Source organism: Dendropsophus ebraccatus, chromosome 14, assembly GCF_027789765.1.
Source record: "Dendropsophus ebraccatus isolate aDenEbr1 chromosome 14, aDenEbr1.pat, whole genome shotgun sequence".
NCBI classification, from domain to species: domain Eukaryota; kingdom Metazoa; phylum Chordata; class Amphibia; order Anura; family Hylidae; genus Dendropsophus; species Dendropsophus ebraccatus.
In genome coordinates this window covers 17,903,634-17,930,627 of record NC_091467.1, presented here as the reverse complement: position 1 = coordinate 17,930,627, position 26,994 = coordinate 17,903,634, and the positions used below count along the sequence as shown (strand labels likewise).

The 26,994-nt window shown below is 42.2% G+C and overlaps 1 protein-coding gene across 2 annotated transcripts in view; it reads right to left on the bottom strand.

The window, feature by feature from the left end:
- The window catches only part of STAT3 (signal transducer and activator of transcription 3), a 66,542-nt gene that overhangs the window by 23,020 nt on the left and 16,528 nt on the right, over positions 1–26,994 (bottom strand). Inside the window, exons 1-5 of one of the 2 annotated variants that reach the window (XM_069953131.1) lie at positions 10,668–10,863; positions 6,595–6,738; positions 4,559–4,703; positions 1,309–1,407; positions 55–150 (exon numbers count right to left, since the gene is read on the bottom strand). In XM_069953131.1, coding sequence (XP_069809232.1) covers positions 55–150; positions 1,309–1,407; positions 4,559–4,703; positions 6,595–6,722 — 468 coding nt within the window. In that variant the 5' untranslated portion in view covers positions 6,723–6,738; positions 10,668–10,863. Of the gene's footprint in view, positions 1–54; positions 151–1,308; positions 1,408–4,558; positions 4,704–6,594; positions 6,739–10,667; positions 10,864–26,994 lie in introns of those variants that run through there. The other variant, XM_069953130.1, reaches the window with a different exon arrangement.

Here is a 26,994-nt window from a genome sequence, read left to right as displayed (position 1 = left end):
CAGAAACGGTCACATGATGTACTGAATAAAAACACAAAGCTGCATGATCAGTACCTGGACTTTCTTCCTCACATCTTGAAGATGTTGCTCCAACATCTGCTGCTTTTCTGTTACCACAGTTGCTGTAGGGTGTGATGCTGGACCTCCTTGCTGAAAAACCCAAAACAATTGCATTGTGAAACAGGGTCAAGATACAATTTAGTTGTCTCGGCAAAAGATATGACATACATAAGCCATAATATACCTTGTGTTATATAAGAGTATGAGTGCACTGATATTACACCCATATAGAAATTCGGTTATAGATTATGGTGCACCTGGAAGGTTCACCTTTATGGAAAACACCAAGCTTTGCGAGGAAAGTCCCAAAAAGCATGACAAAGCTAAAGCGCACTTAAGTGTCATAACATGGGTCCGGAACAGAAATGCTGCAACCTCTTTACCTATAGCCTAATCCGTAAACAGTCAGTATGCAGGAAGCTGTGGTTCTGTAGTCACTCTACGCGTCATCGTATGGTTCTCTGTACCGTGTTGTATGACAAAGGAAAAACAGAGCAGGAAAAAAAAAGAAAAACAACAGAGGCGGAAAAAAACCCCCAAAAACCTCTTTACATGAAAATGGATGCATACATATAGTAGGCCTCCATTTGTCGCCTATTAGGTCTTATGGCCCTGTAACTTCAACTAATAACTAGAAATGAAAAAAGTTACAATAAGTTCAGGTTTAGGCAGCCCTATGGCTGCCTGGATATCCTTGATACAGCCATAGCCCTAGGGCAGGGGTAGGGAACCTACCTGCAAAACTACAACTCCCATCATGCCTGGACAGCCAAAGCTAAAGCTCAAACCTGAACTTACAGTAACTTTGCTCATCCCTACTGATAACCAGTTTTATAATATGCCGTATAAGATATGTCATACATTTTAAGTAACTGTAAAACAGTCTTGTACTAGTCCTAAACGGTAGATTGAACGTCATATAAATATGCCACACATTGTCTTTGGAGGACTATTTTATTCAGACAAATGTACTTCTAAGTTTTGTGCGTAGGTGGCAAAGTAGACGTCAGACACAGAACATCGGATTCATCTTTTAGACATGGGCTCCAGTGCAGACAATGGCAGTAGTGTCTCTATGGCAGCATCTCCATTATGCAACGTTTAGTCAGAGAAACGGAATGCAAAGTCATGGCTCTTTTGAGTTCTGGTGTACAGCTTTACCCATTTAAAAGTCAGGGTCAAAACATATTGAAAAATATAATGAAAAGTGACAGATGATCCTGCCCACACAGAGATTGCTGTACAAACCTGTGCAGCAGCGGCGGCAGTCTGCAGAAGCCTTCCCTCTTCCCACAGGCATCTGGCCACAATACGTGCAATTTCCATAGGCTTTTCCAGGTATCTGCTCTGCAAAGACAAATTTCACCAGAATAAAATTTTAATTTAAAGGGTAAACATTTTCATCAGATTCAGTATTCAGACCTTGACCAGTCACCAGAACAAAACCAGGAGAAGCGCCCACTAAGTGCACTCTCTCCATGCTGTTTGCCAGCACAGATTCCAACGTAAGGGCCCTATTACACAGGACAATTATCATGCGAAAAATCGTTAAATCGTTCGAATTTAAACGATAATCGATAATTGCCAGCAACAATCGAAAAATCATTTCTATGTTCTGAACCTAAAATTAGATCTGAATCTAAAATTATCGTTAATCGTTTGCTGTAATTCCACATTTGTTCACTAATCGTTCAGTGTAATTGCACATTGTTCATTGTTTTGCTGGGATCAGAAGGAGTAAACGATCATAATAACGCTCGTAATTAGCAACTATCGTCCTGTGTAAGGGTCCATTTACACAGAAAGATTATCTGACAGATAATCTGCCAAAGATCTGGAGCCAAAGCCACAATTGGATTTGAAAAGAGGAGAAATCTCAGGCTTTCCTTTATGACCTGATCTCGGTTTATAGTCTATTTCTGGCTTTGGCTTCAAATCTTTGGCAGATAATCTGTCAGATAATCTTTCTGTGTAAATGGATCCTAATGGTGCGTTTACACAGACAGATTTATCTGACAGATTTTTGAAGCCAAAGACAGGAATGGATTTGAAAAGAGGAGAAATCTAAGTCTTTCCTTTATGACCTGTTCCCTGTTTATAGTCAGTTCCTGGCTTTGGCTTCAAAAATCTGTCAGATAAACCAGTCTGTGTGAATGATTTCAGGTTAACGATATACAATCGCGTTTGCGATCGTTTATCGTTAGTCCTTAAAAATCGCTCCATGTAATAGTACCCTAAGTCAATGGAACCATATCGGTCCCATGCACAGAGGATGGAGAGAGAAACACTCCTTCTCTCCCTGCTTGTTCTCATACCCCAAACAGATTAAAAAACTATTGACATGTCAAAATTGTCAAAAAGTGATAAATACATTCTAAAAGTCTCTTAAACAAGAATGAAAGTGCTTTGAAAATCCGAGACCCCCACCTACTAAACTTCTGACATATGCCCTGGTTAAGCTCTTTCTGGCTAACCACATCACAAGCTCATATACTTGAAAAGGGAGTGTTGGGAGTTCCCAGCAAAGTGGGCGCTAAAATAATGAGGGGATATTGGTCCCTTTGTTCTCTGGATCAAGGTGCTGTCTGGGCATGCTGGGTTGTAGTTTTGCAGCAGTTAGACAGCGAGGTTGGCTATCGCGGCTCTATAGTATATTGTATATTTGAGTTTTAGGGTACAAACACACACATCGTATACGCAGCAGATTTGAAGCTATGTTCATTTATTTAGATCCAATCTGCTGCGTGTTGCAGCAGAAAATACGCTGTGATATGGTGTGTGTGTTTGTATTGCAATACTGCCTCCTAAATCTTGGTGCTAAGGCAAGGGGAAAAAAAAGAAAAGGATCATGGCTGCTAATGATTCAGAGCAAAGATATCTTTTACAGCTGTAATCTGATTTTCTGCATCAGCAGCCAAAGGTTTATGGCTTATTAATATATACGCTCCTATACACAGGGTTAATAGAAAGCTGAACAAAGGGAGTGGCAATAAAAGCAAATACACGGCCGAGCCTGTCAGTGACTGGGAGCTAGCAGAGATTCTCCAGCTATTAAAAGTGGAAGCGTTGCTGTGTGAAGGCCTCGTCCATATTGTAAATGCCAGGAATTTATGGCTCTGCAGGAGTTGCTGGCTCGGGTTCAGCAAGGAGGTGCAGAAGTAACACTGCAGCAAGGAAGGGAGCGAGGAGGAGGGTGGAGGGGACTGGAGTGAGAATAACAAGGAAAATTAAATGTTAAATAATGTTTACTGCTCAGTGACAGTGACTGTGGCTAAAATGGTGTAAGGAACCCGCCTGCAAGAGTCTTTAAATAAATTCTCTATATTGGGAGGGGGACAATATAGGACTGTGGAAACAAAAAACCTCCTCCGTAAACACTCCATCTATTAAAATATGCTTTATCATTTTAGTTTAGATAGCTTCATTGGATGGAAAAAACGTTAAAGGGATTATCCAGGATAAATTCATAGTTCGTGATCCTGCCGGGGTTGTATGCTGTATATTTACCTGTCCCGTTCCACCCACTCTGCACCACTGTCAGCATTTCGGCAACATCTAATGAAGTGCACTCCCACCACTGGACTCTCAGCACAGATCGTATACAGCCTATGCTGAGCAGCCTTTGTGGGAGCGGTGCATCATGGAATGTTGCCGAAACACTCACAGCGGCAGACAGCGGGTGGTCCAGGAACAGAGTATCCCATTTAAGTTTGCTTATTATTCATTAAACATCATCAGAGTGGTCCCCGGTGGCTTTTGTCTGCACCACCAGCCTTGACTGATCAATTCTTGTTTATATATAGGGAGGGTTCTATCAATCAAAACCGGTTGGGCAAGGATAAGATGACGAGAACTGCCTGCACGATTTGTGTCACTGTCGTTTCATTTTTTTTTTTGCAAAAAATCAATAGTCCAGGTGATTTTAAGAAACTTTGTAATTGAGTTTATTAGGCAAAAATGCCATTATCTGCATTCAAAAAAGACTTTCCTTAGGTTCCCCCTCCCTCCTCCTCTCTCTCATTCACTGCTCATAATCAGGAAATCTCGACTCCTTTACATCAGTTGAGCCCTGTGTAACCTATGGAGAGGGGAGATTAGTCACCAGCAGAGAGCAGAGAACAAAGGATTACACAGTAGAAGCTGTGTGAAAGCCGCTTTTCAAAGGTCAGTCCTGACTTCAGAGAAGAATGCCCAGTGATGTACCTGTAGATTGACTCTTTGTTGTCCTGTTTTGGGTGCCTCATTTCCCTCCACCCCTCCCCTCTCCATAAGAGAACCATGATGACAGGGGGGAGAGGTTCAAACTGCTTTTTCATGATAAAAATGCATTTTTCGGCTAATAAATCCAATTACAAAGTTTCCTAAAATCTATGTCATTTACTATTGATTTCTGCAAAAAAATTAAACGACAGGTACGCTTTAAGATACTGTAATGATGGTTCAGTGGCAAGTGCAAACTACTGGTAGGAGAAGACCGGAGCAAAAAAAAATATATTACCTGCAGAAACTGCTTTATCCTCCTCAGGTTGTGCTGGTAAAGTACATTAGATTCCTGTAGAAAGCGACTGTATTGTTGATCTATCTCTCCCAGAAGATTGTGGAAGACCAGGGTTGCATGAGATTCCTTGCTGGCAGCAAAACCCCTGCAGAATAAAACAGCATTATTATATATTCAATAAATGTTCACAACTAGAAGACATTAGTAGAATAGACCTGTGCTGCTGCCGTGGAGTATGGTCTCTGGTATAATAAAAGCATCCTGGGACCTGTAAATACATGACAGCTGGAGGCCATGGATTTTCTGACTGTGCTCAATAAACTATTACTAGAAAGGTTCAATTGCTGCAGGATTTACTGGGCTATTGAGGGTCCAGGAATGTCCGGTGCAGCAAGCTGAATGGACAGCATAGGAGAAGACTACGCTCCTACAAATTGCACGTATCGGTGTAAGTCTATGAATGCAACTACAAGGTTAGAAGCTCATGATTTTCTAATACGCTGTAAATATGGCTCCAAGTGCTGTCTGTGTATATATCTATATATCTATCTATCTATCTAGATAGAGATCTTTATATATTTTTTTTTATACTCCCCCTTGCTCTACATCAGGGATAGGAAACCTGTGGCCCTCCAGCTGTTGCAAGACTACAATTACCATCATGCCTGGATGGCAAAAGCTATCGCTTTGGCCATCCAGGCACGATGGGGATTGTAGTTTTGCAACAGCTGGAAGGCCGCAGGTCCCCCATTCCTGCTGTACATGATTGATTTACAAGGCTCTTTACCAGTCTGAAAATACTTTTACTTTAAAGGTCCTTGGAGGGTGTTAGAGCGTCAGTAAATCATTAAGACAACCGTGTTGTTTCTTTGCTTTAGTAACTAGCGGCTGTTGTGTGGCTAGAATCTGCTCTTTGCTTAGAAGTAACATGAGTGTTTGTTCTTTCACAGAGAAGCTTGGCACAGACATCCCCAATACAATACTAAAAACCGGATCACATTCCTGTCCGATTAAGCAGAGACCAGAGACCGCCAGGCAACCAGACACAAAAAAATTTAAAGTGTCACTGTTGTTTAATTTTTTTTTCCTGCAGAAATCAGTGCAATAGTACAGGCGATTTAAAAAAAAAAACCAAAGACTTTGTAATTGGATTTATTAGCCGAAAAATGCATTTTTATCATGAAAAAGCAGTTTGGACCTCTCCCCCGTCTTCATGGTTGTCTATGGAGAGGGGAGGGGTGGAGGAAGATGAGGCACCAAAACAGGACAACAAAGAGTTAATTTACAGCTACATCACCAGGCTATCTCCTCTGATGTCAGCACTGACTTCCCTGACCTCTGAATATCGGCTTTCACACAGCTCCTACTGTGTAATCCTTTGTTCTCTTCTGGCCACTAATCTCCCTCCTCCCTCCTCCCCTCTCCACAGATTACACAGGGCTGATGTATAAGATGTATAAGATGTACTGATGTATAAAAGAGTCAAGATTTCATGATAATGAGCAGTGAATGAGAGAGAGGAGAGAGGGGGGGGACCTGGGGAAAGTATTTTTGAATGCAGATAATGGCATATTTGCCTAATAAACCCAATTCCAAAGTTTCTTAAAATCGCCTGGACTATTGATTTCTGAAAAAAAAACCAACAAAAAAAAAACCACGAAAGTGACACTTTAAAAGAAAAAAATTAAAAAACTCCATTGCAAGGGTGTGAAACTCAGGCCCTCCAGCTGTTACAAAACTACAATTCCTATCATGTCTGGACAGCCAAAGCTAAAGTGTTGGCTGTCCAGGCATGATGGGAATTGTAGTGGTCTATTGCATCTTATTGAGGTCTTCACAGAAAAAAAAAATGGACAAAGTGAAACAGATGTCAACAATGACCCGTTCTTATCGGAAACCAACGGTCGTAAAGGGCTAAAATAATAAATACGTTTTATTTTCCCAGAATGAATTCAACAGGTGTGAAGGGCTGGCGACGGAGGTGTGCACCATATGGAAACACTTTAAGCTGTTCCTTCTTAGCCTGACCATCTTACCAGTCTTGGCTCTCAATCCATGGTGCAAGAAACTGGCGTAACTCCATAGGAAAGCTGTCGCTGTACAGCTGGTGCAGCTGTTCCAGGTATCTGGTATCCAGCTGTTGCAACTGGTTCCATTGCGTCATCTTGTAGCACGGAGCTCTGGAAACAAGAAAAGGAAAATGAGTTTATTCGGATACTTGAACGTAAAAACTGGCAGGAAATCCGTATAGCAATAATAAGTAATGGGATATTCCAGTTAGCGTTTCATGATAAAATTTCCTAAGAAACAGTATAAGTGTTCTCTTTTTCAAGTATACTGAACTAGAAAGAGTATTTAGCAATGCCCCAAGGGGTACTCTAGTGAAAAAAAAATATTTAAAATTAACTGGTGTCAGACCAGATTTGTAATTTACTTCTATTTAAAAATGATCAGCCTTCCAGTACTTATCAGCTGCTGTATGTCCTGCAGGAAGTGGTGTATTCTTTCCATTCTGACACAGTGATTTCTGCTGCCACTGCCATTTCAGGAACTGTCCAGAGCAGGAGAGGTTTTTTATGGGGATTGTCTGCTGCTCTGGACAGTTCCTGACATGGACAGAGGTGGCAGCAGAGAGCCCTGTGTCAGATTGGAGAGAAGACACCACTTCCTGCAGCACACAGAGCAGCTGATAAGTACTGGAAGACTGGAGATTTTTAAATAGAAGTAAATTACACATCTGTATAATTTCCTGTAATTTTTCTAATTAGGCTAGGTTCACACTGCGTTTTCAGCATCCGTTTAACGGATCCTTTTTTTAACGGTCAAAAAAGTAGTGTCAGGGTGGGTTCGCACTGCGTTTTTGCAATCCGTTTAACGGATCAGGTTTTTTTTAACGGTCAAAAAAGTAGTGTCAACAGTACTTTATTGTGTGTCAAAAAAAAACGGATTAGTTTTTATGCGTTTTTTTTTTATAATGGAAGTCAATGAAAAAACGGATCAAAAACGGATGCACACAAATGCATCCGTTTTTTTGCAATCCGTTTCTTGCAAAAAACGGATCCGTTAAACGGATGCTGAAAACGCAGTGTAAACCTAGCCTCAACAGTACTTTATTGTGCGTAAAAAAAAAAAAAAAAAATGCATCCGTTTGGATCAGTTTTTTTAAATAATGGAAGTCAATGGAAAAACGGATCAAAAACGGATGCACACAAATGCATCCTTTTTTTGCAAAAAACTGATCCGTTAAACGGATGCTAAAAACGCAGTGTGAACCTAGCCTTAGGAAGATAAAAAAAACTTTTCACCTGAGTGCTCCTTTAAGCTGTCTGGTAGAGCCATAACTCATAACAGTTTAAACTCATGCCCCAACCCACACTGTTCTAGCAGCAACCACTACATATGCTACACCAGTGTTCTCCAAAATGTTGCGAAACTACAACTCCCATCATGCCCTGACAGCCAAAGGCTAGAGAGCCATGGTTTGGGGAGCACTACACCCTTTATAAATGTGTATTTCATAACACACTGTGCAAGTAGCAGCTGCTTTCTGCCTATAGGTGTACACATCCTTCTAAGATGCTTTCACTTTCTTTTCTCCAGAATCACACACACATGCACACACACAGCAATGAAACCACATAGGCAGTCACCCACCGCATCTGTAACTGCACAGCTAATGGTTTTATTGCTCTAAGTGAGAGAAACAAAGTGAAACTTTTTTTTAAATATATTGTTTCCTATCAAAACATGGTGGCTAACCTAACTTCTCATAGTTATATCTCCATCTGGTAAAGTCAAATTTAACCCCATCTCTGAGCAAGAATCACAATGGAGTAATGGTCAGAAGTCATTACATGACAATGTTGTGAGGATTACAACTTACCTTCACAATAAAAAGCTATATTGCCCAAGTCAGGGAGAAAACGTTATAGTATACCGTACTTTTTCTTTTGGTTTGTTTCTGTCATACCATACCACAATACAGGTGTCAAACTCGCAGGCCTCTACTTGTTGCAAAACTACGATTCCCATCAAGCCTTAGGGCCCTATTCCACAGGCCGATGGGGGCCCGATAAATATAGTAAACGAGCGCCGGTCTGCTAGATAAGCGCTGGTTTACTGGGCCTATTACACTGCCCGATAATTGTTTAGCGAGGGCTGCAGGGACATAGTTACTAATGTCCTTGCAGCCCTTATTTAACCACCATACATTACCTAAGCATGTTACAGCTTCGGTGCGGCCTGTCTGAGCTAACAGGCTGCTCAGCCAATCACTGGCCGTGGTGGTCCTGGCCAGTGATTGGCTGAGCGGTCTGTCAGCTAAGACAGGCCGCTCCGAAGCTGTAGCTGGGTGCAGGACCGGGAGGCAGAAAGAGCGCAGGAGAAGACCTGTAACATGCTTAGGTAATGTATGGTGCTTGTGAAATTGTCGGTCACCCGCCGTGCATCGCTATTCCACGCAGCGATGCGGGGGTCGGTGCCCAATGATTTTAGGTTTGAACCTAAATAAACGATCAGCCAATGACACGATCATCGGCTGATCTTTGTCTCTATTCCATGGAGCGATAATCGGCCAAATCGGGCCCATTCGGCCGTTCAGGCATGATGGGAATTGTAGTTTTGCAACAGCTGAAGGGCCACATGTTTTATACCCTTGATATACAAGATTAGTGAGCAGAAACTTTCTACAGGCATCATCAGTACTAAACCCACCCTAGACACTAGAGGGGGCAAGAGGACACCAGAAGGAGGAAAGGACAGACAAGCGACACGTGAAGACAGCGTTCATGAGTAAACTTGCTAAACATTTGGTTCGGCAACGTTCATCCGAGCGAATGTTCGCTTGAGACACCAGTATGTTCAGAAACCGAGCCAAGTCTTAATTCTGAACATAACATCTAGGTCAATTTTCTTTTGAATACCGAACAGTTAAACTCTGAAGCGTTTGAGTGCCGAGGTACCCCTATACCTACATGTAAGTCTGTGGCGCAATAACGAATAACCCCTCTTCTACCTGGTTTTATATGGTGACCAAGACTGTGATGGGTCAGGCTCCAAATACGTTTAAAGGGGTTGTCCAGCGAAAATCTTTTTCTTTCAAATCAACTGATATCAGAAAGCTATATAGATTTGTAATTTACTTCTATTAAAAAATCTCAAGTATTCCCATACTTATGAGCTGCTGTATGTCCTGCAGGAAATGTTGTTTATTTTCAGTCTGACACAGTGCACACTGGCCGAGACAGGAACTCTCTCTCGGTTTAATATGAATCCCCACAGAAAACCTCTCCTGTTCTGGACAGTTCCTGTCTTTGCCAGAGATGGCAGCAAAGAGCACTGTGTCAGGCTGAAAATAAAACATTTCCTGCAGGACATGCAGCAGCTGATAAGTATGGGAAGGCATGAGATTTTTTAATAGAAGTAAATTACAAATCTATATAACTTTCTCAAACCAGTTGATTTCAAAGAAAAATATTTTCGCTGGACAACCCCTTTAGTAGGAGATTGTCACTTTTAACTGGATGCAATTTTTTATTTTTTTTATTTAGTGCATACGGCCCTCATTCATCAAACAGCTTCCCCATTGGTGCATGTAACTATAGGTCCGTAAGAATAGAAGCGTACAATCTGTGTGATACCATACAATTTTTGTGCATGTAGCTATGACACGTACATGGTGGGCCTTACCGAGGACAGTTGCAATTTGCAACAACGGCCGTGGTTTATGCAGAAGATACGTTGTATGTAAATCTGATCACGATACAAGTATACAAACATTTTCTAGCTTTTTCACCCCACTATATTAGTCAGCTATGTTTATGTATCGTCTCCCACACCAATAAAGTGAACACAAGCACAAGTGTACACTAGACACATCTCCGCCAGGAAGTCCACAATAGCTGGAAATGAGCATTTACTTTCCTCAGCCAGATAAAAGAGCCAAAACAAAACATCGCCCCTGGTGGAACAAGTTCTGTCTGTCTGATATTGTTTGGCTCTGGAAGTAGCAGTCCTCCGAGAAGGACAGAGAAGAAAGGCTGTACATACTTCTATAGAGTCTTTGCAGTGCGGCTATAAAGACAATAAAGTCCCTGAGGCTACAGCTTACCGGCAATGTTGTGTTCAGAGTCCCAGACTAGTCGGCTGTGAAACTCGATGTGCACTTGATCTCCGGCCTTCACAATGTGCCCTGGACTTTACATAGTAATAAGTAGGGAGGACGGCAGTCTGTGCTTGTGAACCCAGCAATGTGTATCCAGAAGAGAAAGCAGAGGGACGCGTGTTCCTGCTTCCAGATTTAACCAAGTTCAAAGCCTTCCAGTAAGAGGGAAGGAGGAGTCTACCAGTAATCCCAGTATACACAGGATGACAATGCTGCCGGGCTGGAAAATACACATTACTGACACCGACAACTAATAACTTTACACTCTCCTTCAGACTTGCACTAAACTAGGTAAAGGCAGGAAGCAAAAACTATAATATAATATATATATATATATATATACACACACACATATATACATATACACCCCCCCCCCCCCAAGTAAAACCACCATGTCATGGACATGCAGACCGAAAATGACCTGGTGTTTACATCACGTTCTTTATTAAAGGGACATCCCCCAACTGAGAGGAGCATGGCCGACATAAGGATACCCATGAGACTGCAGAATTAAGTAAGCAGCGCTCGGCTTTTTCTATACTAAGGGTCCTATTAGATAGAGTGAGTTTTAACGATTAACGACTAATGATAAACGATCGCAACTGAATTTATCGTTAACCTGAAATCATTCACCATATTACACAGAACGATGGTCGTTAGTCACAACTGTTACTGTGATTGTTACTACGATTGTTATTGCGATCGTTACTATGATCGTTTATTCCTTCTGATCCCAGCAAATCAATGATCAATGTGCAATTACACTGAACTTAAGCACAAGAATGTGGAATTACAGCGAACGATAAACAATTTTAGGTTCTGATTTCAATCAACGACATACGAACGATTTTTCGATCATTGCCTGCAATTACACAGAACAATTATAGTTTAAATACGGATGATATACCGATTTTTCGCACAATAATGGTCCCGTGTAATAGGGCCCCAAGTCTATGGGAGTAGAACTGCCTGCCTGTGGATATGCCATGATTTCTTTTTTCCCTTTTTGGTGATTTTTCTAAATTTTTGGTACTATTATGTCTATCATATAGTTTTCAGATTTTATGCTGTGCTCAATTATACTAGAAAAATAAATCACTGAGTCATTTAACACAGCATAAAATCTGCTGCGTATACGCTCTGTGTGAACATACCCTTAAATAAAGTGTTTCATCACTTCTAAGTTTAACATACAGAAAAACGCGGCCAATAATGTCTGTGTACGTGAAAAAAATATTTAGAAAACTGATCCGTTCCGAATTTTTTTTTTTTTAATAATGTAAGTTAATGGAAAACGGATCCTGCAGAATGGCATACAAAATCATCCATTTATGCTATCCGTTTTTTCCTTTAAACATATACATTAAACGGACAACAAATCCGCTGTGAGAACCTAGCTTAAAGGGGTTATCCAGCGCTACATAAAAATGGCCACTTTCTTCCACAGACAGCCCCTCTCTTGTCTTCAGTTTGGGTGTAGGTTTTGTAACTTATTGCCATTGAAGTGAATAGAGCTTTACTGCAAACCACACCTGAACTGGAGACAAGAGTCATGCTGTCTCTGGAAGAAAGTGGCCATGTTTATGTAGCACTGGCTAACCCCTTTAATAGTCTTGGCTTCAGCGTGTTTTGATTGAAGAATGAGGTGTGTTTAAAGCATGCTGCCTTGTGCTGAACAATGCCAGAAAAAGAGGAGCAGACAATGAATACAGCAGGATTCGCTATAACGATCGCTCGCTAGCGATAACTAGCTATTTTTAGCAAACTATTCTGAGGTTATTATATTCATTGATTACTGTTATGAACGATCTTTTTTCGCTGTTATATGGTCACGAATTGTTCCTCAGGACAGCCCACACAACATGTTTTATTGGCCAACTACTTATTAAATGAACAAACATGCGAATGATCGGCGAACTACCAACGATAATTTTTCAACATGTTTAAAGACCAAAACGGACGATTTTTTTTACACAGACAGATAATCGTTCATTTCGATCATTTTAGCAAATTTTTAAACGATAATCGTTCCGTATAATAGGGCCTTTAGGCTATGTTCACACAACATTTAACAGTGTCCATTGCAAACTGCTGGCCTGCAGCTGATACCTCTGTATCGGCTGCAGGAACGTTCTTCTTTTACAACTGACTTGCGGGCACCTTCGGGTGTGGCTGCAAATCAACTAGCCATTTACTTCAATGTAGAGTGCGGCTGCCAGACGACTATGTTGTGTGGACAGCTATTATTTCCGGACGCGTCCGTTCTTTACTGGAAAAGAACGTGGTGTGAACACAGCCTTAGGGCCCTATTCCACAGGAATGACAATCGGCCAAATCGGCCCAATTCAGTGATTATCGCTCGGTGGAATAGAGAGAACGATCAGCCGATGATCGTGTCATCGGTTGATCGTTCATTTAGGGCCAGACCTAAAATCATCGTTCCCCCACCGCGCATCGATACGGTGGAATAGCGTTGCGTGGCGGGCAACCTCCCTGAGTCCCGCGCTCTAGCTTCAGAGAGGCCTGTCAGCTGACGGAGCGCTCAGCCAATCACAGGCCGGGACCGCCGCGGCCTGTGATTGCCTGAGTGGCCTGTCAGCTGACAGGCCATTCTGAATCTAGAGCGCGCGGGACCCGGGGAGGAAGACAGCGCGGAGGAGAAGCCCTGCAGGCAATGTATGCTGCAAGGACATCGGTAACAATGTCCCTGCAGCCCTCGCTCAACGATCATCGGGCCATGGAATAGGCCCAGTAAACGAGCGGAGATCTAGCAGATCGGCGCTCGTTTACATCGTTGATCGGGCCCTCCTCGGCCCGTGGAATAGAGTAATGTTCTGCAGCAGCCTTTTCTTGACTTTGCACCAAGACCGACAAAGCAGTAAAGATAGCTAAAAAAAGGGGTTATTGGAATGATTTGGAATTACACTGAACGATTAGTGAACAAATGAGGAATTACAGCAAACGATTAACGATGATTTTAGGGTCAGCTCTAAATCAACGATCGACGACACATGAACGATTTTTTGATCGTTGCCTACAATTACACAGGGCGATTGTCGTCTAAAATCGAACAATATAACGATTTTCCACAGGATAATCATCACGTATAATGGGGCCCTAATATCTAGGAATTTGGGGGGAAAAAAAAATAAAGTTAGTAAATGTGGGTCATAGTATTTTCCGTAACTACCCGTTTTGGGGAATAGAAGCCATAACAGGTAGGCATTATTTATTTACACGCCTTATATAAAATACTAAATTATATGCACATTTGCCATCTTTCTTGCACATTTGCCATCTTTCTTGCACCAACATTTATAAACGGCTCAAATTTTATATTTTTCAACATGTGAAATTTGTAAAAAATATAAATTTCCTATTGCAGCCTATGTTCCTTGATCTAAAAGAGAAATTGTGGGGGGGAAAAAAACTGCCACGTAGAGATGCCCAAATACCGATAACTATAATCCCTAACATAATGCTTAATATAATCAGACTGGAAACTAGCTGTGTCCCACTCCCACAAGTCGTTCTGCACAGGAAATTTTCATTTCCGAGATCAAGTGATGGGAGCCCCACTCCAGCCCCTGCGTGTAAAGCAGCAGGCCAGGTCTTATGGACCGGGTGCCAGCTGGGTGTTGTACACATAACAGTACCCCTCTGCAGGAGCCCCCCTCCCTATTGCTGGAAATAGTTAAAGGGGTTGTCCAGCGAAAATCTTTTTCTTTCAAAACAATTGATATCAGAAAGTTATATAGATTTGTAATTTACTTCTACTAAAAAAATCTTAAGTCTTCCCATACTTATCAGCTACTGTATGTCCTACAGGAAGTGTTTTATTTTCAGTCTGACACTGCTCTCTGCTGACATCTCTGGCTGAGACAGGAACTTTATCTCGGTTTTCTGAAAATCCCAATAGAAAACCTCTCCTGCTCTGGATAGTTCCTGTCCCGACCAGAGATGTCAGCACAGAGCATTGTGTCAGACTGAAAAATAGAACAACATTTCCTGCAGGACATACAGCAGCTGATAAGTTTGGGAAGACTTGAGATTTTTTAATAGAAGTAAATTACAAATCTATATAACTTTCTGATATTAGTTCATTTTAAAGAAAAAGATTTTCGCTAGACAACCCCTTTAAAAAAAATACACATACACAGTGGTACCTTGGTTTAAGAGCTCACAGTTTTTCAAAATTGTGACTTGGTTTAAGAGCATTGCTTTGGTTTAAGAGCTCCCTGTACTGGGTGGGAGGGGGAGTGGAGGAGGGGTATGGCCTGCACAGCGGGGTCTACAGCCCTGTACTCTGACCCAGGATGTCTCCCTCACCTTCAAAATCATAGCAGATCCACTTCAGGCTGGGGCTTACATCAGAGGACAGGACTGTGGAGGTAATGTCTCCATATCTGTAACCCCTCTCTCCCCGGACAGAGAGCGCTGCTATACTGTGCCCACATCTGCCCTGCTCATCCCTCCATGCTCCCTGCAGTCTCTGTCAGTCCTTGTGTTTCCCATCCTCTCCATTACTGTACAGTAACTTATAATATCACATATTCTGCTGTATCTGAATGTTTGTTTCATCTGTTTTACATGTTTTGGTTTAAGAGTGGATTTGGATTATAAACCCGATTCCAGAACGAATTATGCTCGTAATCCAGGGCACCACTGTGTGTGTGTGTGTGTAAATATATATATATATATATATGTATGTGTGTGCGACTAACATATTATTGGCGTCTGAGATTTGTTCTGTCTTGCTTAATACAAGGAAGTGAGCAATCCCCCAGAACAGACTGATTGGTGTTGACATGACAGCTGTATAATGTCAGACATGCATACAAACAGTGGAGGATTAACAGGACGGCTTGTATTCAGCGCTCCTGGTACGGGGGCACAATGGCTACAATCCACTGCAGCCAACGTACTCCAACACCCAGCGGAGCAGACTATGTGCAAACACTGACCAAGGACACAGTGTTCTCTGTGTCCTATTTACCGGCATGTACTTGACAAGTCACCTGTGTGTTTCTGGCATCCTGACATTCATTATCTAGTGCTGTCTATGGATTGCGTAAATCGACAATACCACATGTACAGAATAAAAGGGAAGTAAATTTAAAGCAAGTTTAGGATTGTGAAACCCCAAGCGCTTAGAATTTGACTCCCAACGGGTAGATGGATGCAGCCCATCTTCTCCAGCCATAGGGAGTCAAATGCCACAAACCCGAACGTGCTGTAATTTTACTCATCTGTAGCAGAAACACTGCATTTTCACAACCTGCACTGTGAGAACATATCCTGACTGATCCTTAAAGGGGTTATCCAGTGAAAATCTTTTTCTTTCAAATCAACTGGTGTCAGAAAGTTATATAGATTTGTAATTTACATTTATTAAAAAATATGAAGTCTTCTCATACTTATCAGCTGCTGTATATCCTGCAGGAAACGTTTTATTTTCAGTCTGACACAGTGCTCTCTGCTGACATCTCTGGCCGAGACAGGAACTGTCCAAAGCAGGAGAGGTTTCCTATGGGAATTCATAGAAAACAGAGAGAGTTCCTGTCTCAGCCAGAGATGTCAGCAGAGAGCACTGTGTCAGACTGAAAATAAAACATTTCCTGCAGGACATACAGCATCTGATAAGTATTGGAAGACTTCAGATTTTTTAATAGAAGTAAATTACAAATCTATATAACTTTCTGACACCAGTTGATTTGAAAGAAAAAGATTTTTGCTGGATAACTCCTTTGCAGTGATACTGTCATCCCCCTTATTCTATGTGCGGTTCTCCGCACCATTCACAATCTTAGATGCTGCACATTCATTATATACCTGTGTAACACTTGTCTGTGTCTTCTTTCTGCTGTAAAACTGCTTCATGTCATGGGTGGACAGTGTCACCTGGGCGGGAAAGGAGATGGGGCCTGACTGCTGTGAAGCCCCGCCCCTGTGACACTGTTATCCTATTATATGAAGCGAGTGTAAGGGTACTATTACACCAACAGATCTGACGACAGATTATCTGCCAAAGATTTGAAGCCAAACCCAGGAACAGACTATAATCAGAGAACAGGTCATAAAGGAAAGACTGGATTTCTCCTCTTTTCAAATCCACTCCTGGGTTTGGCTTCAAATCTTTGGCAGATAATCTTTCGTCAGATCTGTTGGTGTAATAGTACCCTAAGGGGGGGTGACAGCATCACTTTAACAAGGCACAGGTCACAATCCCTGTAAGTCAGTGAGGCAGCGATGGCGGTCACCCTGGAATAGCTCTGTTAACGCTTCTATCCATCTCTGCCACTGTCTGTGACCTATTAAATGCAGAAATCTATTTCAGTTCGGGGATTAACATTACATAAAATGCCTCATGTACTGGAGGCACAATCCTTTATTAGTATAAAAGCCGCGTGACCGGAAATGACTGGCGCTAACTGTATAAGAGATGGCTGGGACCGAAGCTAATCTGGAGAATGGACGGCTGGAAATAATGGAGGATATGGGTCACTTTGCAGTCAAAAGACATAATGGAAGCAGGAGAAATCTGATCTATGAGCTTTCCTCAAGCCTTTGCCCCCAGAGATTGAACATGGAGGCATCTGTGACACAAAAAGCCTGTCTCTAATCATTGTAAGAGGGTGTATTAGGTGTCCTGTCCCTTGCTGAGAAGCTTGTAGGGGATCATATATGTTACAATGGTTAGGGAGAAGCACCACCACAATAACTACTACAAAGTATCAGACTTAGGGCCCTATTCCACCGGATGATTATCGTTCAGATTATCGTTAAATCGTTCGAATCTAAACGATAATCGTTCGGTTGAAATGCAGTTAACGATTAACGACCGAACGAGAAATCGTTGATCGCTTTATAAGACCTGGACCTATTTTTTATCGTTGCTCGTTCGCAAAACGTTCGCATTGAATAAGACATCGTTCGGTCGTTCGCAATAGATACGAACGCAATAGCGAATAAATAGTGAAGAAAAACGTAATAAGTCAAACGTCATAAGTAACGATTATCGTTCCATGGAAATGAGTGAACGTTTTCAGGTCTTTCGCAATAGCGGTCGTTTGAGATCGTTAATCGTTAGCGATTATGCAAACGATAATCGTCCGGTGGAATAGGGCCCTTAGGGTCCTATTAATGCGCCGACTACGGCCCGGGCATTTTAGTAAATGAGGGCCGATCCGCTATATCGGCGCTTATTTACTATTAGACGGCCCGATAATTGGGCAGTAAGGGCTGCGTGGACATAGTAAGCGATGTCCATGCTTCCCTTGCCCAAACACCTGACCTCTCCCCGCTTCCAGTCTTCTCTCCTGTGCTCCGCAGCTTCCTGGACCCGGCGGCAGCAGCGTCTCAGCTGACAGGCCACCCAGATAATCACAGGCCGGGACTGCCGTGGCATGTGATTGGCTGAGCTCAGACACTCAGACACTGCAACTGCCGGGACCGGGAAGCTGTGGAGCACAGGAGATAAGACCCGGAGCGGGGAGAGGTAAGGTGTCAGGTGTTTGGGGAAGTCAGCCGTCAGCCGCACGTTACTATTACACATAGCGATGCGTGCCCGACGCCCAACCATTTTAGGTCCAAACCTAAAACAACGATCAGCCGGGGATCACTGTCATCGGCTGATCGATGTCTCTATTACACGGAGCGATAATTGGCCCAATTCGGCTGATTATCGCTCTGTGTATTAGGGCGCCAAGATTGTAAATTTCTTTTATTGTTGCAGTAAATATAAGGCGGTCAAAAATAATTTAAAGGCCCATTCTGCTCAAAAATAACTCAACGAGACACCAGAGACCTATAAAAGGACACTGGGGGAGCACGGTTTGTTACGGTATCCCCATGGGATATATCAAAAGTTATTTCTGATAATTCTTGAATCGTGTGGATTGCTCTATTCATGGATTAGTAATGCAGGCCGGATGCTATTTTTTAACCTCTCTATAATAAGCCAGGTGACTGACAACACAGCTTTTTTATAACAAGGTTGTCAGGCACCTATCAGTCTTATGATTCAGGTCTTTAGCTTAAATAGCACTGAGACACAAAGAAGCTTCATGTCAGGGTAAGACTGCAGACAGCCCAGGCATCCTGATAGCATTTCATATAGCCAATCCTGACATACTTAAAAGGGGTGATCCAGGATTAGAAAGAAACATATCTGCTTACTTCAAAAAACAGCACCACCCCTGCCCCCAGGTTGTGTGTAGTATTTCAACAGGAGTCATTCAGACTAATGCTACTAATGCTCCTCAAACACAGGAGCCAGAAGCAACAAATTCTGCAAGCTAAGTACTTCTATATTGTATTGTGAGCGAGTTTTGGAGCGTGCGAGTTTTTGATCTGAAGTGTGTTTTTGTCTCAAGTGTGGGACTTTAATATTCTGGGACTTTAGATTCGGGGAGTTTTAGAGGAAAACAAATAGTTTATTTGCTTTTGAACACATTGTTTGCTTTTGTCGCTTGTTTGTTTTTTCTTTCTTTATACATAATATCCCCATATAAATGAGCGCCATGTTTGACAATGCGGCCCAATGTACATCTTGTGCGATGTATGCAATCCTTGATCAACCGATCGAGGGTGCATACCATTGTGGGAGATGTGTGCATGTTGCTGGTTTGGAAGCCCAGATCCTGGATCTAAATGAGCAGCTGCAACGATTGAGATGCATTGGCAAACTGGAAAGGGGTCTGCTTCTCACTGAGCAAGCACTCCAAGGGGTAGATGGGGGAGAGAGTGATAGCATGGAGGTACAGGAGGAAGAGGCAGCTAGTTGGGTCACAGTTAGAAAAAGGGGTAGAGGGAAGAGTGTGAGGGAGGCCAGTCCTGATCTGGCACACCCCAACAAGTTTGCCAAATTGGCGGATGAGGGGGATGTTGATTCAGGGGTGGCATTGCTGCAGCAGGACACTGCCTCTGAAAGCCAGGGGGGTGTCTGCTCCAGTAAGGTGGGAAACAGGAGTTCAGGGCAGGCCAGGCAGGTACTGGTAGTGGGGGACTCAATTATTAGGGGGACAGACAGGGCAATCTGTCACAAAGACCGGGATCGTCGAACAGTGTGTTGCCTTCCTGGCGCTCGAGTTCGTCACATCGCGGATCGGGCTGACAGATTACTGGGAGGGGCTGGCGATGACCCAGCAGTCATGGTGCACATTGGCACCAATGATAAAGTTAGAGGTAGGTGGCGGGTCCTTAAAAATGATTTCAGGGACTTAGGCAGGAAGCTTAAAACTAGGACCTCCAAGGTGATTTTTTCCGAAATATTACCTGTACCACGAGCCACACCTGAGAGACAGCGGGAGATTAGGGAGGTAAATAAGTGGCTCAAGAGCTGGTGTAGGATAGAGGGGTTTGGGTTCATGGAGAACTGGGCCGACTTCTCGGTCGGTTACAGGCTCTACGGTAGGGACGGGCTGCATCTCAATGGGGAGGGTGCAGCCGTGCTGGGGGAGAAGATGGCTAAGAGGTTGGAGGAGTGTTTAAACTAGGGACCGGGGGGGAGGGCAACTACAATATAGTAAGTGAAGACAGAGTAGATGGAGAGCTGGGCCTAGATTATGGAACTGGGGGTGGAGCGGCGGGAGGGGTTAGAATAGTCACTAGTGATAAAAGGAAAGGGAATATGGACAAATATATTAAATGTATGTATACTAATGCTCGAAGCCTCACTAATAAAGCTGAGGAATTAGAACTCATAATGGTTGAAGAGAAATATGATATAGTGGGGATAAGCGAGACATGGCTGGACGAGACCTATGACTGGGCCGTTAATATCCAGGGTTATAGTCTATTCAGAAATGACCGTAAAAATAAGAAAGGGGGAGGGGTCTGTCTATATGTTAAATCATGCCTTAAGCCTATTCTGTGGGAGGATATATGTGATGATAATGTGGAGTCTCTTTGGGTAGAAATAAGGGGAGGGACAAAGAATAATAAAATTCTTATAGGAGTGAGTTATAAACCTCCAAGTATAGTGGAAGAATCAGAAAATCTTCTTATAAGACAAATAGATGCGGCAGCGAAGCAGGGGGAAGTCATTATTATGGGGGACTTTAACTACCCAAATATCAACTGGAAAGCAGAAACCTGCAGCTCCAGGAAGGGAAGCGTGTTTTTGGAAATAGTAAAAGATAATTACCTTTCCCAACTAGTAGAGGAACCAACAAGAGGGGGGGCCCTTCTGGACCTGATCTTAACCAATAGGCCCGACAGAATATCAAAAATAGAGGTGGGGGGTCACCTAGGTAATAGTGACCATAACATAGTAAGTTTTCAATTATCCTTCAATAAAATGATTAGCAGAGGGGCTACAAAAACATTAAATTTCAGGAAGGCTAATTTCCAAAAACTAAGAGAGGACCTTGGGAACATAGACTGGGACAATGCCTTCAGAAATAAAAGTACACAAGAGAAATGGGACATATTTAAGAGCATCCTGGGTAAATCGTGTGAACGACACATACCATATGGGAATAAACGTAGTAGAAATAAGAGAAATCCAATGTGGTTAACTACAGCTGTAAGGGGTGCAATAAATGATAAGAAACAAGCATTCAGACTACTAAAACAAGAAGGTAGTGGGGAAGCATTGAGCAACTATAGACAGAAGAATAGAATGTGTAAAACGCAAATAAAAGAAGCAAAAATAGCAACAGAAAGAAGGATAGCCACAGAAAGTAAAACAAATCCCAAAATGTTCTTCACCTATATAAATAACAAAAGACTTAAAACCGAAAATGTTGGTCCCCTCAAAAATAATCTGGGTGTAATGGTGGAGGGGGAAGAGGAAAAGGCCAATCTACTAAATACATTCTTCTCTACTGTATTCACAGAGGAGAATCCCATAACAGACGACATGACTAGGGATAATGTTAATCCTCCCATAAATCTCACCTGCCTAACACAACAAGAAGTGGGGAAACGCCTTAAAAACATTAAAATCCATAAGTCACCGGGCCCAGAAGGAATCCATCCTAGGGTTTTGCAAGAATTAAATACTGTGTTGGACAGACCGTTATTCCTATTATTTAAAGATTCTATTACGACAGGGATTCTTCCACAGGACTGGCGCATAGCTAATGTGGTACCAATATTCAAGAAGGGGTCAAGGAGTGATCCTGGAAACTACAGGCCCGTAAGTCTAACATCTATAGTAGGTAAAGTATTTGAGGGGATTGTAAGAGATGCTATACTGGAGTATCTTAATGAAAATAATCTTATGACGCAGCACCAGCATGGATTTATGAGGGATCGGTCCTGTCAGACTAATCTGATCGGCTTCTATGAAGAGGTAAGTTATAGACTGGACCTGGGGGAGGCTGTGGATGTTGTGTATCTGGACTTTTCAAAGGCATTTGATACTGTGCCGCATGAAAGGTTGGTCTACAAAATGAGGATACTGGGACTCGGGGAAAACGTATGCAAATGGGTAAGTAACTGGTTGTGTGATAGAAAACAGAGGGTGGTCATTGATGGAACATATTCAGATTGGGTTTTAGTTACTAGTGGGGTACCACAGGGGTCAGTGTTGGGTCCACTTCTTTTTAATATTTTTATTAATGATCTTGTAGAGGGGCTACAGAGTAGAATCTCCATTTTTGCAGATGATACTAAACTGGGTAAAGTAATCAGTACAGAGGAGGATAATATCATATTACAGAGGGATTTGGAGAAGCTAGAGGCTTGGGCGGAGAAATGGCAAATGAAGTTTAATGTGGATAAATGTAAGGTTATGCATTTGGGCCATAGAAATAATAAGTACAGTTATGTGCTAAATAATAAAACACTGGGTAAAACTACTTCCGAAAAGGACCTGGGGGTATTGGTGGACAGTAAACTCAACTTTAGTGATCAGTGCCAGGCAGCAGCTGCCAAGGCTAATAAAATAATGGGGTGCATCAAAAGAGGTATAGATGCTAAAGATGAGAACATAGTTTTGCCTCTTTATAAATCACTGGTCAGACCACACATGGAATACTGTGTACAGTTTTGGGCACCGGTATATAAGAAGGACACAGCTGAACTAGAGCGGGTGCAGAGGAGGGCAACAAAGGTCATTAAGGGAATGGGTGGGTTACAGTACCAGGACAGGTTATCACGCTTGGGGTTATTTACGCTAGAAAAAAGACGTCTTAGGGGCGATCTGATCACAATGTACAAATATATGAATGGACAGTACAGAGATTTTTGTAGTGGTCTTTTTACTCCTAGGTCTGTAACAATGACAAGGGGGCATCCTCTACGTCTAGAGGAAAGAAGATTTCATCATCAGCATCGACGCGGGTTCTTTACTGTACGAGCGGTAAGACTGTGGAACTCTCTGCCACATGATGTTGTCATGGCTGATTCATTAAATAAGTTCAAGGGAGGCCTGGATGATTTTCTTGAAAAATATAATATTACAAGTTATGGGCATTAGATTTCTGGTGATACGTTGATCCGGGGATTGTTCTGGTTGCCATTGCAGTCGGGGGAGGGGGGGGAGTTTCTCCCTGTGGTGGGGCGTTTGTCTTCTGCCCCATAGGGGTTTTTCGCCTTCCTGGATCAACACAGTAGGATTTTCCTAGGTTGAACCTGATGGACTCTTGTCTTCTTTCAACCCTATTTACTATGTTACTATGTTACTATGTATGTTACGTTTACACGGAAAGATTATCGGGTGAATTTTCGCGATAACGATCAAATTCAAACGATAATCGTACATGTAAACGCGGTGAACGATCGATAAATCGTTCATTTTGATCTTTTAACATGTTCTTAAATCGTTGTTCGCAAAAAATTCGCTGATCGTTCCGTGTAAACAGTCGTTCACTGATTTAACCTATGTGCGAGATAGGCTTAAGCGATCGCAAAACGAATTTTCTGTACGATATATCGTTCCATCTAAACGCTGATTGTTATAAAAAAAACAAACGTTACTTCGAAATCGTTAATCGTATGATTATCGCTCCATGTAAACTTAGCATTAGGGTCCATTTACACAGAAAGATTATCTGACAGATTATCTGCCAAAGATTTGAAGCCAAAGCCAGAAACAGATTATAAACAGAGATCAGGTCAAAAAAGAAAAGCCTGAAATTTCTTCTCTTTTCAAATCCATTCCTGGCTTTGGCTTCAGATTTTATTAATCTGTCAAATAATCTTTCTGTGTAAATGGACCCTTTGTTTACCCACAAAAAGTTATTCCCCACATACCTGGTGTACATGCAGCATACCCATAGATTTTAATAGGCCAAATAGTCCTTTATTTTATGAACATTTATATTTTTGCTTGTGTGACACAAATTTGTAGTGTACTATTAAAGTGTCACGGTCGTGTCCCCCCCCCCCCCCAGAAATCAATAGTCCAGGCGATTTTAAGAAACTTTGTAATTGGGCTTATAACGCAAATATGCCATTATCTGCATTCAAAAAGACTTTCCCCAGGTCCCCCCCCCCCCCCTCCTCTCTCTCATCCACTGCTCATTATCAGGAAATCTCAACTCTTTTACATCAGTCGGGCCCTGTCTAACCTATAGAGAGTGGAAAGGATGGGAGGGGGGAGGAAGGAGATCAGTCGCCAGCAGAGAACAAAGGATTACACAGTGGGAGCTGTAGGAAAGCTGGTATTCAGAGGTCAGAAGGGTCAGTGCTGACTTCAGAGGAGATAGCCCAGTGATGTAGCTGTAAATTAACTCTTTTTTGTCCTGTTTTGGTGTCTCATCTCCCTCCACCCCTTCCCTCTCCATAGAAAACCATGAAGACAGGGGGGAGAACTTCAAAATGCTTTTTTTACGATAAAAATGCATTTTTCGGCTAATAAACCCGATTACAAAGTTTCTTAAGATTGCCTGTACTATTGATTTCTGCAAAAAAAAATAAAAAATTAAACAGTGACACTTTAAAGGGCATGTGTATATTCTATTCTGTGCCTCAAGTTCAGCGTTGTGTGCGCAATATCCAACACTAGGTACTATACCATGAGCACGGATCAAGCCTTCAAATATGTCTGCAATAAGTGTGGATGTAACCAGCACAAACAATCTCGTGCTGGGCCCATGTGGCTCAAGTCTGGACACTAGTTTGGCACCGCTGACATTCAGTATATAGCGTATCACTCTGTTCATTTGTTTGCAGCATATCTTTTTTTATAGACAATACACTAATGGACAGGCGGCGTGTGGGGGAAGGGATGGAGATACACGGTAAGGTAGAATACTCTAATGGCCGGTGATGCACCAGACGTCTTCAACAATAAAGCAGCAGAGAGTTATTGCTTGTGAAATCTCTCACATGGCCTCCCATCCTGCAGCACAAGGCATGAATAATGCAGGAGCGGCCCATCCGCATTGATACTCCCAACATCTGTAAGTGCTGCTCGATAATACTACACTGCATCCACAACAATCCCGGATAAGGACTACCAGAACACAGACCAAGAATAGTACAGACAAGGAGTCCGATAGTTTTTATTGAAATAATGTTTATGGTCTATAGTCCTCAGATGGGTGGGTGAAAACTTTCATAAATCAAGTTCACGATCTAAGAATATAAAGGGGAACTTATACATATAGTTCAGATGTCAAATATAAAAATCACCCCCTATATGTATGTATCCAATAAAAAAATCCATAAACTAGTCTAACAATGGAATGTTTATTTTTTTAATTTTATCACATATGTTGCTTCCAGATTTAACTCTACGATAGCCCTTATGGAGTTTGAATAGAGTGACATGTGACATTGACTCTTTGCTTGGCATTAACGTTCATTATAGGCATTAGTTCTTTAAAGGGGTAATCAGATTTAAAGGGGTTAGGGCCAGTTCACACTGAGCAAGATCGTCAGAATTCCCGCCGTGCTCAGTGTGCAGCTGTAGGTGAATAAGAGGTCGCGTGCCCGTCCGCTGCTCAAAGAACTAACATGTTAGTTCTTTGAGCGGAGAGGGAGCGGACGAGTGTGAATTCTGACGATCTTGCTCAATGTGAACTGGCCCCTATCCAGCTAAATCTTTTTTTCAAATCAACTGATATCAGAAAGTTATATAGATTTGTAATTTACTTCTATTAAAAAATCTGAAATCTTTCCATACTTATTAGCTGCTGTATGTCCTGCAGGAAATGTTTTATTTTCAGTCTGACACAGTGCTCTCTGCTGACATCTCTGGCCGAGACAGGAATTCTGTCTCGGTTTTTTATGAATCCTCATAGAAAACCTCTCCTGCTCTGGACAGTTCCTGTCTTGGCCAGAGATGTCAGCAGAGAGCACTGTGTCAGACGGAAAATAAAACCTTTCCTTTAGGACAAACAGAACCTTTAACCCCTAGAGGACGGGGCCAATTTCAATTTTTGCGCTTTCATTTTTTCCTACTTGTGCTTAAAAGGCCATAGCAGTTGCATTTTTTCACCTAGAAACCCACATGATCCCTTATTTTTTGCGCCACTAATTGTACTTTGCAATGACAGGCTGAATTTGTTCAAAAAGTACACTGCAAAAAAAAAAAAATTCAATGTGTGGTGAAATTGAAAAGAAAAATGCATTTCTTTTACGCCGTTTGCCCTGGGGTAAAACTGACTTGTTATGCATGTTCCTCAAGTTGTTACCATTACAACGATATGTAACATGTATAACTTTTATATTATCTGATGGCCTGTAAAAAATTCAAGCAATTGTTAACAAATATATGTTCCTTAACATCGCTCTATTCCCAGGCTTATAACGCTTCTATGGGGCTGAGTGAGGTGTCATTTTTTGCGCCATTATGTGTTCTTTCTATCGGTACCTTGATTGCGCATATGTGACTTTTTGATCGCTTTTGTATTACAATTTTGCACTTTGGGATTTTTTGGCCCTTACACCGTTTACCGTGCGAGATCAGGACTGTGATAAATTAATAGTTTGGGCGATTACGCACGCGGCAATAGCAAACATGTTTGTTTAATTATAACATGGGAAAAGGGGGGTAATTCAAACTTTTATTAGGGGAGGGGGCTTTTTATTAATAATTAGAGATGGGCGAACTGGGTTCGGGTTCGAGTCGATCCGAACCCGAACGTTCGGCATTTGATTAGCGGGGGCTGCTGAAGTTGGATAAAGCTCTAAGGTTGTCTGGAAAACATGGATACAGCCAATGACTATATCCATGATTTCCACATAGCCTTAGAGCTTTATCCAAGTTCAGCAGCCACCGCTAATCAAATGCCGAAAGTTCGAGTTCGGATCGACTCCAGCATGCTCGAGGTTCACTCATCTCTATTAACCCCTTGCCTCTAAAGCCTGTTTTGGC